This window comes from Pseudorca crassidens, chromosome 2 (assembly GCF_039906515.1).
Source record: "Pseudorca crassidens isolate mPseCra1 chromosome 2, mPseCra1.hap1, whole genome shotgun sequence".
Classification (NCBI taxonomy): domain Eukaryota; kingdom Metazoa; phylum Chordata; class Mammalia; order Artiodactyla; family Delphinidae; genus Pseudorca; species Pseudorca crassidens.
Window position 1 is genome coordinate 184,292,354 of NC_090297.1, and position 14,749 is coordinate 184,307,102.

Here is a 14,749-nt window from a genome sequence, read left to right on the forward strand (position 1 = left end):
CCCCACACACACCTGCACAAGGGCGTGGCCCGGAGTGGGGGTGAAGACAGCCTCCTGGGTTTGTTCTGAAGCTCTGAGCTAGGCTGGGGAGAAGGGCGAGTGTGACTCCAGCGGGGCTGAAACGACACTAAAAGTCAGAAGCCTTACAGCCCTGGCTCTAGTTGGGGAAACGGAGAGGCTCAGAGAGGTGAGGTGACTGCCCAAGGCTGCACAGCCACTCAGGGTAGAACCAGGGCTAGAACCCGACCTCTGGGGCCCCTGCCCTGTGCTCCTGGTCACACTGTCACAGGAGGGGACCTTGGCCACTGCAGGCAACAGAGTTTCATCTGATCTCTGCTGTCAGAGGTTTTACAAAATCATCACACCAGCTATTATTTACTCATTTTTAATAAACTTCCTTTTAAATTTCAGTGCTTTCATTTTGAAAAGAAACTTTGTATCAGTAACTTGAGAGAAAAAAAAGTATCTTTTGCCATAAAAGAAGGCTTACCATAATTTAGAATCAATAACAATAAATAGAATGGAAACAAATCATTGCTTAATTCCAAGTGGGTAAAAAGGCTTTTTATCTTTCTGCTCAGAAGGGAGGTTGGCAAACATTAAAGACACATCCAGGTGGCTCCCCCTCCCCTCACCGGTGACTGCCCTGTGCCCAGCTGAAGGCCTTTTTGAATGGAGCATGTAGATCTTTTCTTTTTCTTTTTTTAATATTTATTTATTCAGGCCGTGCCAGGTCTTCGTGGTGGCATGTTTTTTGGTTTTTTCTTTTTAGTTGTGGCATGCAAACTCTTAGGTGCGGCATGCATGGGGGATCTAGTTCCCAGCCAGGGATGGAACCCGGGCCCCCTGCCTTGGGAGCGCAGTCTTACTCACTGGACCACCAGGGAAATCCCTTGAATGGAGCATTTAAAGATGAGGTTTCCGGCCAAGGTCTGTGGCCCTCTGTACTAACCCAGGGCCTGCCGGGCACCAAGCCCTGTAGGATCAGTTGCTCCTGTGGAGGGTCGGTAGGAGACCCCAGGCTCTCCCCATCTCCCCGCAGCCCTAAGCAGCTCTGGGAGGCCCACAGAGCTGGGGGAAGGGCGAGGTGCCGTGGGGGAGGCGTGGAGGGAGCTGGGGGGCTCGGGGCAGGCCCTCCTCCCTCTGACTGCCCCCGAGGCTGGGAGGGAGGTGGCTCAGCTTCTAGAGCCCAAGAAGCTCAGGACGACTCGTCTCAGTGCAGAGACTCCGGGCTCGGCCTCAGTCGGCAGTCTTGACGTGATGTCCTGATTTCTCAGGGCAGCTTGTGTGCACCAGGAACGAGCATGGGTGCAGGGCATGGGGGCCCGCGCTCGCTCCTCCATGCCTTCCCTCTCGAGACCCCCCCGGCCAGCCCTGCTGTGATCACAGGCCGCCTCGCCCATAGGCGTCTCTCGGGACAGAGGGCCTTCCAGCCAGGCTCTGTGGGCAGTAGAGCCTTATCACGTGTCACACGGCCGGTCAGCTGCACTCTTCTTAAACGTTTCCCACCATCGGCCAAAGAGGAAGAGCCGGCATCTCTTATGTCTGGGGCTCTGGGGAGGGGTTTCTAGGTGAGGGGGCAGTGAGTAGCCCGAGGTGGTAGTGGAGCCTGTCCTGCAGAAGCTCTGGGCCATTTAGACTTCACTCACGTCACCAGAGTCTGGTGGCCACGAGGCTGGAGGACGAACACCGGGAAGGTCAGAGCCCTGGGTCCTGGTTCAGGGTCTACCCCGTCTTAGCCTCAAGTTCTCCGAGCTTAAGAGGTGCTCTCAGAGAGAATACAGATGCTGCTGCCTGTCCCGGCGCCTCCTCGGCCAGGCGGGGGACGGAGGCCGTGAGGTTCCAGCAAGAGGTTGAATGGGAGGCCTGTTTACAAACTGTGAAGTACCAGGCCTGCTATGGGGTCCTTAGGATAAGCTCAAGGCGCTTCCAAAGACCTACCCGCCTGAGTCCACCCCCAGCCAAGTGCTGTGTGTCCCACACAGGCGGGTGTGCACGTGGAGTGTGTGTGTGTGCACATGCACACCGGCTCGTCCTCCAGTCGGGGCTGCGTCACCAAGCCCTGGAGGGTCCAGCCAGTCATCCCTTCCTTCCTGTGAAATGTTTGGCTGTCTCCTCAGTGGGAGTGGGTTTTTCACCAAGGAGTCTCCAAGGAGCTCTTTGTTGGCCAAGGAAGAATCTGCTCCTCACGATGTTGCCGTCTTGCAGCGTCTGGCCCTCTTCTTATGGCTGGCACGTGCCTCCTGGCTCAGGGCTCGGGCGGCAGTTCAGGGGCACCCCCGGTCTCCCTGCACAAGGTGGGGTGCCTGGCCCCATGGGATCTCCCTGACGCTCAGGAAGCTGGCACTCCCTCGAGGTTCCAGGAGCTCTTTCACGTGGGAACCTTGGAGGGGCCCTCACTTTGCCCTCCCCAGGATGAACCATCACGGGGAAGAAGGGGTCGGCCTCTGGGTTCCAAAGTGACCACAGAGCACAGGGCTCCTGGGGGGCAGAAGGACCGTGCCTCGGACACTCCTGAGCCCATGAGAGGGGTGGCCGAGGTGCGGGGATCCTTTGCCTCTTGGGACTGTTGACAGCTGCCTCTGAAAGGCAGACACCTGCCAGGGGGTGCGTCCCAAAGTGAAGCCCAACGTTTCCACGAAGAAAACCTGAGGTCCTTGTCCCACAAACCCATCCTGGCGGGTCAGGAGCTGAGAAAAGCCCACGTCTCAGGTGTGCAGGGGGAGAGGTCCAAGAACAGAGTTTCAGGAAATAGTTTCTCCCACAGATTAGTGATGAAACAGGGAGCAGGATGTGAAGGCAGAGCTGGAGCTGGGAGCTGGGAGCTGGATGCTAGAGCTGTGCTGGGTGCTGGAGCTGGGAGTGGGGTCCTAGAGCTGGGTGCTGGAGCTGGGAGCTGGGTGCTGGAGCTGGGTGCTGGGTGCTGGAGCTGGGAGCTGGGTGCTGGATAATGGATGCTGGAGCTGGGAGCTGGGAGCTGGAGCTGGGTGCTGGAGCTGGGTGCTGGAGCTGGGAGTGGGGTCCTAGAGCTGGATGGTGGAGCTGGGAGCTGGATGCTAGAGCTGTGCTGGGTGCTGGAGCTGGGAGCTGGATGCTAGAGCTGTGCTGGGTGCTGGAGCTGGGAGCTGGGAGCTGGAGCTGGGAGCTGGGTGCTGGAGGCTGGATCAGCTGGGTGCTGGATGCTGGAGCAGCTGGGTGCTGGAGCTGGGTGCTGGGGCTGGGAGCTGGGAGCTGGAGCTGGGAGCTGGGTGCTGGAGCTGGGAGCTCGGTCCTGGAGCTGGGAGCTGGGTGCTGGTTGCTGGAGGTAGGTGCTGGGTGCTGGAGCAGCTGGGTGCTGGGAGCTGGATGCTGGGTGCTGGGAGCTGGGAGCTGGATGCTGGATGCTGGGTGCTGGAGCTGGGAGCTGGATGCTGGATGCTGGGAGCTGGGTGCTGGTGCTGGGAGCTGGGTGCTGGAGCTGGGTACTGGAGCTGGGAGCTGGGTGCTGGAGCTGGGAGCTGGAGCTGGGAGCTGGGAGCTGCGTGCTGGATAATGGATGCTGGAGCAGCTGGGAGCTGGAGCTGGGTGCTGGCGCTGGGTGCTGGGTGCTGGAGCTGGCACCGTTGTATTTTCAGACATCACATGTCACGGAGGCCAGCTCTCGGCCAAGTGCTGGGGCACACAAACGCACTTTGTGCCCCCCGTTCCCGCCCCGTCGCCAGTAGCAGCAGGAGCCACGGTGGGCCTGACCCTTGCCCCCGGCCTGAGAGGCAGACTTGGAGCCTGGAGCCCAGGAGGTCAGGTGGCTTCTTTCCCCAGAGTTGTGGCCTCTGTCCCTGGAGAGAGCAGCACCTCCGTGAAAGACCCACAGGCTGCAGTCCGAGCGCCATAGGCTCTTCTCTACTTGGGCTTCATGGTCCAGATACTTCAGAAAACTTTTCTGAATTACCCACAACAGTTCTTACTCCTGCCCTGGTCACTGGGAGTTCAGTCCTGACCCTACAAGGTGATAAGGGACGTGCCATTATTAACCAGCTCTCTGGTGAAATCTACTCGCAGAAGGAACATCAAAACTTGCTTCTTTTTCATATTAAAAACATTCAGGTGATACAAGATGCCCAGCCCCCGGCACTGAATTTCAGTTTCAGATTTCTGCGGTGCCTCCCCTGAGCCTGGGAGCCGGGCCTCCATCAGTGTTGTCCAGTTCGCAAGCCGGGGTCCCCCCGGGTGGGAACTGCTGGTCACTGGGTGCGGGTGACGGACTCTCGGGGGCAGCTCCTCCCGCCCTGAGGGACTGCCTGGCCAGGGTACCCACACAGCCTCCTCCGGGCCCACACGGCAGGGCCTCCAAGCCGAGGGGCCGCTCCGTCTGTCCTCCACGCTCCCCACGAAGCCGCGTGCCAGGGAAGGAGGGGCGGGCCGGCCCAGGGCGGAACCCCTGCTCCTAGCCAGGGAGGGAGCGGTGCCCGGCGGTGGGGTGGGGTGGGGGGCGAGGACCGGCACTCCCCCCAGCCGAGGTCCCACCTTTGGTGACTCAGGCCGGTGGTTTCCACGCTGATGCAAACTGCCAAGCGAGCAGCCGCCCCAGGCCCGGGGGAGCCCCGCACACCCTGGGCCCTAAGTGTCCCCCCGGGAGCCCTTGCTGGGAGGGGACCCGTGCCCTCCAGGCCCCCGGGCCACCACGCAGCGTGGGAAGACGCCCTGCTGCCTGTGACCTGCTGCGGTGCCAGCCCGACCGCACTCCCAGGGGGAGGGAGCCTTGCTGTCTGCCTGCTGCCCCGGGGGCCCGGCTGGGTGCTGAGTGGGGTGGCATGTGCAGGGAAATGGCCGATGGGGTCTGTCCCTGAGGCGTCTGTAGTCCGGATCCTTTCTCAGGAGCCCCCTCCCTGGGCCACGAGGGCGAGGACCCTGTGAAGTGGCGCACGCGCTGGCTCTCACAGGAGGGCATCGGACGTGACTCTCCTCTGAGCGTGCCTGGGCAGGAGGGTCCGGGCGTGTCCGCCCAGAGCAGGTTTGTCCAGCCCTGCCTGCCTGGCGAAGCTTGGTTTCAGAAAGGGCTCTTTTCATCCGGGCCCACCTGGCGCACCCCTGGCTGCTGCAGACCGAGGGGGGCTCGCGGGGGGCCGCCCGCACGCAGTGCTTTGAGGCCCCGGGTCCCAGGCTTCTGTTGCTTTACTTTGCCCCAGTGGCCCTGTCGGACCGGCTTCAGGAGGGATGGAAAGAGAGGTTACGTTGAGGGCCCAGGGCGGGGGTGAGGGCACTCAGTGGGGGGCAAAATTCCCCTTTCCCACGAGGGAAGGGGAGAGGGAGAGAAAATGGGTTACAAGACCAAAGTCACTAGCAGAGCAGGGCGGGGCTCCGGGAGGCTCCCTGGATGGTTCCAGGTGCTGAAATGTGTCTCTCCGGACACACTGCCCAGGCGTCCCTGAGGCTGCCCGGCCCAGCCTGCTCTCTGGCCGAGGGGTCGGCTGTGCTCTCGGGAAATCAAGTATCTCGCCTCTGGCATGTTGTGGTCCCATGGGCCATCCCCCCCGAGGCCAGAGTTTCCCAAGGAAGCATGAGATGACCAGACCGCGGGGTGCGCGCGTGTGTGTGTGACCTTTGTAGCCACAGCAGAGGACGCTGCCAGCAGATCACTGTCTGAGCGTGGGAGCGGGCCCCGGCCTGGCCAGCGCCATCCCGTGCTGCCTCGCTTCCTGGTCTGGTCCGGCGGTTACTCAGAGTCCACAGGCAGCGTTTGGAAGCGCGTGGGGTGTTCTCACGGGTCAGCGTGGCTGTGAGGTGTTACTGGTACTTAGGGCCTGGGGGCCAGGGCACCAGACATCCCACAATGCTTGCAGCATCCTATACAGTGAAGAATTGTCTGGCCTGAAGGCCGACATCGCCCACGCAAAGAAACACCAGGCTGTTTCATCATAACGCCGTCCATCTGGGCGGACCAGTCTCCTCTGTTTTTCTGAAACCCATGGAGGCTGTTCTGTGGCCATGGGGTGAGAGCAGCCTGGGCCCTGGAAGCCAGCGTGCACCCCTTCCCCAGGCCCTCCTGGCTGCCTGGGTTCCTCCCCCTTCCTGTGCCCACCCGGCAGCTCCTTTGGCAAGACCCAGAGGCAGCCAGCCTGTCCCCAGTCTGAGTGTCAGAGGGACAGTTATGTCATGCTCTGTGCTAAGCACTTCTCAAACATCCGTGCGCCGAATTCTCCCAACGGTCCTGCACACTGGGCACAATGATGCCACTTTACCAGTGAAGAAACCAAGACGCACAAGCCCAAGGCCACCCATCGGGCAGTTGACATGGGCAGAGCTCAACCCAGGCCGTCTGGCTCCTGAGGTCTGTTCTTGGCCCTCGAGTCTCCCTCTGCTGCAGAAGTCCCAGCCCACCGAGCCCACAATCCCCTGTCGTTTCAGGCAGATAGAAGAAAAGGGGCAGAGGGCACAGGCGTCAGCTAGGCCACGGGCCGCCTGCTCTGGGAGGGCTCGTCTGCACCTTGGAGGGGAGCCCAGGCCCCCTGTGCACTAGGAGGGGATGGTGCCCGGCCGAGAGGAGCCCTTGCTCACGCTTGTCAAAGTGACAGCAGAGGTCCTAAGGGCGGGAGACTCACCCACGGCTGGCTTGGCCACCGCCAGCCCGCCAGCAGCCCTTGCCACAGGAACCAGGTGGGGTGCACGACGCGGCTGTGGCTGAGAAATGCTGCCCCGCGGGGCAGCTGCCTCCCCCGTACCTGCCCTCCCGCAGCACAGCCGGCACCCCGGCCCCTGTGGGCAGCACCCCCCAACCCCTGGCCAGGGCAGGAGAGCAAGCCCTGAGCTTCGCCAGCAGGACGGCACGTGCGCTGGGTTTGGGCCGGGGAAGCGTGTGGCCTCTCCGGCGTCACAGTCTGGGGTGACGACCAGGAGTGTCATCACTGAGGACCAGGGGGGCCCGGGGGGTCCAGCCTTCCCTCCACGGCACCATGTCATCTTCCTCCCCCAGAGGAGGGTGGGGTGTGGCCGCCAGCCTGAGGCCTGGAGGCCTAGTTGTGTGTTTCTTGTGTGCTGTGCAGGTTGCCCACTGAGGATGGTCAGACGGCGGCCCGCTCCTCTGACCTCTGCCTCTTCTTGTCCCTTTGTGCCTACCCTGCCCCACACACCAGTTCCCTTTGGAGTTGGCTGGCTTGACCCAGTTTGGGGGTGAACGCCTTGCCCGCCTGAGTGCATAGCTGCCCGCGTGGGCGGAGCTGACCAGAGCGCCTTGGCCAAGGTTGACAGTGGGTGTCTTCTGAGCGCTGGGTGTCACTGCTGACAGAAGGTGACCCACAGGCGGTCTCCTGTTCCAAAGGTTTTCCCTGCAGAGAGGGACAGGGCCCAGCCAAGGGCCGGTGGCTAGGTCTGGAGTGGAGGGGAGTTCCCAGACGCCCAGCGACTCCCCTGTGTGTGGGCACTCACACACACACACACGTGCACACACGTGCGCACACGCGCGCACACATACCTACACACATGCGCACAGCACACTCATGCTCATGCACTCGCACACGCACATATATGTACGTACATGCATGCACACACATACTTACATGCATATGCACACACGCGCACACACATGCACACACACGCTCACTCACGGGGTGGGGCAGGCAGGCTCCGGGCTGCTGGACTGGCCCCAGCTCACCCTGGCAAAGCTGAGTCTCAGGTCGGCACCTGTGCGGAGGCATTTTCTCAGGCTGCATGTTGATCCTCTAGTCTCGGGACAAGTCAGAGCAGGCAGACCCACCGCCCGTGAGCTCCTGGGAAAGCTCCTCGGACGGCCCTGTGACGGCTTCGCTCCCACCAGGTCTCCGGCTTTGCAGGCTCTTCCCAGGGCGCCTGACTCCCCAGCTGGGCTCACACAGAGCCCTGGGGGCGCCTCATTATTATAAGTTTACTATTGTCTGCCCGCCTCTCCCCTGCTGCCAGCCCAAGGGCACAGCCTAGGAGGCCGCCCTGCACCCCTGCTGCAGCCCCGCGCCGGCCTCCACGGGTGCAGGAGGCCCAGGGAGCAGGATATTTTCCCCCTCTGGCCTTCGAGGGGTCCCCCTAGAATGCCTCTTGCCATTTGCTTCTTGGTTTGGCAGACAGGAGGCAAAGATGGAGAGTTTGGCAGAGAAATAACAGTGGAAAGAAGTCCTGGCCAGAGCAGGAGAAATTTCCCCGCGCGGAGTACAGGCGGCCAAGGCGGTCAGGAGCTGCTGGTGTCTGGGAAGTGCTCGGGGCGGCGGGGCGAGGGCCTGGGGGCTTGCGTTCAAGTGCCACTGTTGCCCTTCCCTCTACAGGAAGGCCCCTCTCCTCCCTGGGCCTTTGACTCCCCTCCTGGACCGGGCCCACTGGGACCGGATCAGTGTCTGTCAAACCTTTCTGGCTACAATGCACAGTATGAAGTACATTTTACATGACAGCCCAGCCCTTTCTACCTGCGCTGCATGCACTCTGACATTTTTAATTCCGGTATATATTATTCAATCCCATTTAAAAAGAATGATGGTCACAGTCTGCTAAATTGATTTCGTAATCCATAACGGGTCACAGCCTGCAGTTTGAAAAGTAGTCCGAGATGCTGGCCACGGTTCCAGCCACACCAAACACCCCGGGCTTCTCTGAGCCTCTCGCGGGGGCAGCGGGGGGCTGGATCCCGGGTCGGGACCCTCGGCTGAGCCCCTCTCCCCTTCTCTGGCCAGATCTACAATGGGACCCTTAAGCGGGAGGCAGACAACAGGCGCTTCAGCTCCTACAGCCAGATGGAGACCTGGGGCCGGCAGTACCCCCGCAGCAGCTGCGTTCCCCCCTGCGCCGGCAGCGACATCTGCTTCATGCAGAAGATGAAGGCCAGCCGCAGCGAGCCCGACCTCTACTGCGACCCCCGCGGCACCCTGCGCAAGGGCACGCTGGGCAGCAAGGGCTTCAAGACCGCCCAGAACCGCTACAGCATCTATAGCACCTGCAGCGGCCAGAAGGGGGCCAAGAAGTACCCGGTGCGCCCGCCCTCCTGCACCTCCAAGCAGGACCCCGTGTACGTCCAGCCCATCACCTGCACCAAGGACCAGTCCTTCAGCCACTCAAGGGTCAGCTCCAAGTGAGTGTCACTCGGCGGGGCGGGGGGGCATGCGGGGCACGGGAGACAGACCGTTAGCCCGGGAAGTTCTCAGCGTGGAGACACTGAGCAAACCTGTCGAGTGTGTGAGTTTTCAAGGGTCACAGGTACTGAACAAGGGGAGGAGAATCAGAAGCTAGCTGGGCCAGCAGTTCTCAGAGTGTGCTTCTCTGGCCAGTAGCCTCAGCGTCACCGGGGAACTTGTGAGAAACACTCCTGTCAAGCCCTCCCAGACCTCCAGCTCAGAAACCCTGGGAGGGGCCCGCGGTGTGTGCGTTACCAGCCTGCAGGAGACGAGACCCTGCCAGGGTTTGAGAATCCCTGGGCTTGGGCGTGTAAACCTCTCCCCACGTTCTGAAAGAGCAAAGGAGTGTGCCCTGGGGTCAGCAATGGGAAAGAGCCGGGTCCGTCTTACAGGGCAAAAGTCATAAAAACTGGTAAGATCTAGTGCCAGGGGTGGGAATGCAGGAGATGAAGTGGGAGTCCTTTAGAGAGCCCTGGGCACAGGGTGGCCTGGGGATGGCCACGGTGTCTCGAGGGTCTTGAGGCCTGCCCTCCAGGGCTCAGAGCCCCATGAACATTGGAGCTGTCCTCTGTCACCACTGGGTGGTCCTTTATTCATGTATTTGACATTCACTGAGCATGTGCGGTCTGTGGTCAGAGCGGGGAGACAGCCATGAAGAGAACGGCAGCCCAGGGCCGTCCTGCGGCTGCAGGAGTAACCCCCTGCCACGGAGCCCACGAGCCTTGCAATCTTCATCTCTAACCCTCAGAGCCCTTCCAGGCTAGAACCTGAGGAGGAACAGGCACGGAGACATTAGGGAGCTTGCCCAAGACCACACAGCCGAGGCCACTCCCTGTGCCCTCCCCTACTCACCGTGCTGTCCCGCCCATAAGCAGAGCCGTTATAAAGCCGGCCCTCTCCTGGCTACTCAGAGGCCGTAAGGGGTATTGAGGATGCTCGCAGGAGGGCTCAGAAGCCTCTGTCCCATGGAGACTGACCAGGGCAGCGCCTGGCCCTGGCTCATCACCCCAAACCGGAGGCCCCAAGAGGACAGGGTCAGGTGAGCCATGGAGGGCGTGAGTGACAGGCCACTTGGAGGTGACGTTCGACTGGCAGATTCTGGGCGACAGTCTCTCAGTGAGGCTGGGGGAGACTGGGGAGCTCCGCCCCATGGGTGATCTTTCCAGAAGTGGAGTCGGGCACCTGCTCTGGAAGGGCATGAGGCTGGTACACATGAGGAGTGTTTCTCCCTCTAGAAACGCTGGGAAGATTTCCAGGGGGGAAGGGCTGGGTGCCAAGAAGGAGCTGTCCCCGCTGTCTTGTGGGACCCAGGACACGGGCAGCCGGGGAGGCAGCCTGTAGCCAGCACCCCGGGAGCTGGTGTGGGTCCTGGAAGAGAGGTTTCCTTTCCCTGGGAAGGCAGTGGGTCTTCAGTGGTCACGGGGATGGTGAGGGGAAGGGACAGAGGCACCCCTGAGCCCTGATCAGGGCACAGTGCAGAGAGCAGTCTTGCTGGAGCAGACCCACATTAGGGCTAGAGAGTGTACAGGACACAGCAGAGCCAGACTGTTGGGTTAGAACATGGTTGTTCTCGTTTTGTGGCTCAGAAAAGCTGATTTTCAGCCATTTGGTGTGGTTCGACGTAACACATGCCCTTGGATGTCAGTTTAAGCAGTTTGAACTTGAACTTGCAGTATGAGAAGCTGCTGACGGGGACAACACAGTGAACAGTGTTAAGACTGCTCGTCTGGGGAAGGGGTGTAACATTTCGGCTGGGAGTGCTTGGAGAAGACACCAGCTGCGGGGGCCTCGCTGTAGGCCCAGTGAGGGTGACCGTGGTCAGAGGGAAGGCAGTGGCCGTGAGGATGGAAGAAGGAGTAGGTGTGAGAATTTTTGTGTTAGAAGCATTAGCTAGACTTAGAAATGAAGGGAGGAGAGAGAGATGGATGCATGGGTGGGTGGGTGGGTGGGTGAATGGATGGATGGATGAATGGATGGAGAGAAGATGGGTGGATGATGGAGGGATGGAGGGATGGGTAGATGCATAGATAAATGGGTAATGGATGGATGGAGAGAAGATGGATAAATGGATAGATGGATGGATAAATGGATGTGTGGATGGAGGGAAGATGGGTGAATGATGGATGGAGGGAGGGAGGGAGGGAGGGAGGGATGATGGCAGGGCATGGATAGACGGACAGGCCCCCAGCCATTCTCTTCCATTTTCCCAGTACCAGGCACAGACATGAGAGATGGCAGAGTGGGTGGAGAGCTTCCCCTCAGGAATAGAGCAGAGTTTTTTCTCAGGGCAGAGGTAACTTGCCACTTGAACACGAACATATGACAGGGCCTCGTCCCAGCAAGTGTTCACGGCGGGGTGAGCCTTCCCCCTCCTCTGGAGGAGCTGTCCACAGCGGGGCTCTCGGCACGCAAGGGGGATTCCAAGCCCCTGTAACCCTCGCGCACCCCACGCCGCGCGTCCCCACAGGATCTGCAGCGAGGACGTTGAGTGCAGCGGGCTGACCATCCCCAAGGCCGTGCGGTGCCTGACCTCCCCGGACAAGAAGTGCCAGGCCATCGGGGCCTATTACATCCAGCACACCTGCTTCCAGGATGAGTCTGCCAAGCAGCAGGTGAGTGGCCTGGGCGGGGCCTGGGCGGGGCCTGGGCGGGGCAGCCTGACCCTGCACGGGAGCTAGTGGGGGCGTTTGCCCGATGGCTCCTTCTACCCCAGCCCAGCTGCCTGCGGCCCGGGAGTGGGCCTGGCACTGCCCGAGATCAGAACGGGCATCTTAACCCTCTGCGGGAGCAGAGCCCCTGGTGGAGGGGACACCACTCGGCCGTGTTTCCTCTGTTGGCTGTGGAAGAGACCCTTGGTGACGGCCACGGGTTCCAAAGAGACCCCTCCTCAGATTCCACTAAGGAGGGACATCTCCCTCCACTTCAGCTTCCTCCCCCTACCCCCTCTCTCTGTTTCTGTCTCTCTGTCTCTGTCTCTCTCTCTTTCTTTCTCTCTTTCTCTGTTTCTGTCTCTCTTTCTCTGTCTCTGTCTCTCTCTGTTTCTGTCTCTCTTTCTCTGTCTCTGTCTCTCTGTCTCTCTCTGCCTGTGTCTCTCTATGTCTGTTTCTGTCTCTTTGTGTCTCTCTCTGTCCCTGTCTCTGTCTGTCTCTGTTTCTCTGTTTCTCTCTGTCTCTGTCTCTCTCTGTCTCTGTCTGTCTCTGTTTCTCTGTTTCTGTCTCTCTGTTTCGGTCTCTCTGTCTCTGTCTCTCTCTGTTTCGGTCTCTCTGTCTCTGCCTCTCTCTGTTTCTTTCTTTCTCTCTTTCTCTGTTTCGGTCTCTCTGTCTCTGTCTCTGTCCCTCCGTGGTACCATTGTCTCTCACCAGGCTTCTGTGGTGGAGAACAGGGCTGTCTGTGCCTCTAAGCGTGGCTGGCAGGGAGGACTCTTCAAGTCCTCCGCTGTCAGCCCAAGGGTGCAGTCCCGTGAATGCATTTCCTAGAGTGGGCAGGGTCCGTCTGCATCCAGTTCCTGCTGTATTGAGGAGGCGTTTGCAGGGGGGGTCTCCCCGCCTTAGGGTTCTGAAGTGTGTTTCTATGCGTGTTCCCGTCTGGTCCTCACACCAGGCTCCCGAGGAGGGGCTCAGGGAGTTCCGGCTGGGGTGCGAGAGAGCTGGCGGCGAAGTCCCGCCTTGGCTCCGCGTCTGGCCGGTCACTGTCACTCTGCGCTGCCTGTTTATTTCGGCCGCCCTGGGTGTTTCGGTCGGGCTGAAGCTGCTGCAAGCGGAGGGTCGTCAGCCCAGCCTCACCGCCCTGCCCGGCGCTGGGCGCCCTGTCCCGCAGGTGTACCAGCTGGGCGGCATCTGCAAGCTGGTGGACCTTCTCCGCAGCTCCAACCAGAACGTGCAGCAGGCCGCGGCTGGGGCCCTGCGCAACCTGGTGTTCCGCAGCACCACGAACAAGCTGGAGACTCAAAGGCAGAGCGGCATCCGCGAGGCCGTCACCCTCCTGAGGAGTACCAGCTGCACGGAGATCCAGAAGCAGCTGACCGGTGGGGAGCCCGGCCACAGAGCGGGGCGGCTGGGAGGCGCTGGGGTGGCCACAGCCCAGGACAGGGTGGGGCGTGGGCGGCCTCAGGCTGACACCCCAGGAGTCCCATGGGACCGGTGCTGGCCAGTTGGTCGTGTCCAGCTGGTGACCCTGGGTATTGTGTCCCTCCATCCATCTGTCCATGTCCATCCGTCCATCCATCCACCATCTATGTGTGAGGGGTAGAGGGAAGGAGTGGAGGGTTGGTGTCCAGGCAGGACCCGTACTCAGCAGACCCTGGAATTTGCAGGTGAAGGGGAGCGAGCAGGTCAACAGGTCGTCAGCGCCTGTATCCAAGGCTTGTACCAGCAAGCACTCAGGGTGGGCACACAGGGCACAGAAGTGACTGAGGAGACCTGGAGTGGGATGGGGAAGACGGGGCCACATACGCAGCAAGTGAGAGTCTCTGGGCTGACCTTTGGGTGGAAAGCAGAGACCGTGAGAAGATGCTGAGTGCTAGCATTGGTATCAGAAAACACTGCTGAGTCGCACGTGTTTTGATCAGCTTCCCTGTGTGTAACTTTGACCTGCACGGAGAACTCTAGACGCTCTGCCCTCGAGAGCCTGCCATCTAGTTGAGACGTGGGCAGGGGGGCTCACGGGATGCTCGCATGACAGAGGCCCGTCCGGGAGGTGGTGTCCAGCCGGGGGTGGCACTGGGTCCCTGGTCTTCCTGACCCTGGCGGTCCCCACCCCCAGGACTGCTCTGGAACCTGTCCTCCACCGACGAGCTAAAGGAGGAGCTGATCTCGGAAGCCCTGCCCGTCCTGGCTGACCGGGTCATCATCCCGTTCTCCGGCTGGTGCGATGGCAACAGCAACGTGCCCCAGAAAGCCGTGGACCCTGAGGTCTTCTTCAATGCCACCGGCTGCCTGAGGTGAGGGCGGGGAGCTCAGCCCGGCTCAGCCCAGGCTCAGCGGGGCAGGGGACTGGCACCAGCCTGGCCTCCCACACGTGGCTGCGTCCCAGCTTCCCTGGGCCTGGTGGAGGCTCAGGACCCCACCACCTCTGCTGAGGGGGTCTTCCTTAGGGATCTGAGTGGAAATGCTTGGATCCGAATAGCTAAACTGGCACAGCTGTTTCCCCTTCTTCCACACCATAAAATATGCCTTCCTTGTGCTGTCTTGAAGAGCATTTTTCGACACAGGTCTGCGGGTGGGCTCCCGGCTGGGGTGCGAGCAGCATCTGCCGCATTCCTCGGCGTGAAGACGGCGCTGCTCTGCCCAGAGTTCCCTGAGTTCTGCCCCAGGGTGTGGCAAAGGCCCTGGAGGCTGCTTCCGGGGGGTGGGCGGCATGGAGGTGGAACTGTGGAGCAGATCCCCCCTAAGGGTCACACGTCTTCTCCAACTCCTGGGAGCCCCGGAACAGGGGTACAGTTGGCTTGGGCTCCTCCCTCCCCGCCTGTGGTGGCAGCCTCTGGGGAGCAGAGAGGCTAGGCAGAGGCAGAGCCAGGGTAATCGGGGACTTTGTGGGGTGGTAGCAGTCACACCCCACCTGCACCAGGCGGAAGGGCCCAGACTGCCCGGGTGGGAGTGAGCCCGCTGCTGGGGGCAGAGCACAGCTTCCACGGGGAGGGGTGT

The 14,749-nt window shown here is 61.1% G+C and overlaps 1 protein-coding gene across 1 annotated transcript in view; it reads left to right on the top strand.

Annotated features, from left to right (window-relative positions):
• Positions 1–14,749, top strand: part of PKP1 (plakophilin 1) — a 43,991-nt gene that overhangs the window by 17,818 nt on the left and 11,424 nt on the right. The window contains exons 3-6 of the mRNA XM_067729868.1: positions 8,670–9,064; positions 11,575–11,719; positions 12,924–13,131; positions 13,869–14,046. Of these exons, the coding sequence (XP_067585969.1) occupies positions 8,670–9,064; positions 11,575–11,719; positions 12,924–13,131; positions 13,869–14,046 (926 nt within the window). The remainder of the gene's footprint in view (positions 1–8,669; positions 9,065–11,574; positions 11,720–12,923; positions 13,132–13,868; positions 14,047–14,749) is intronic.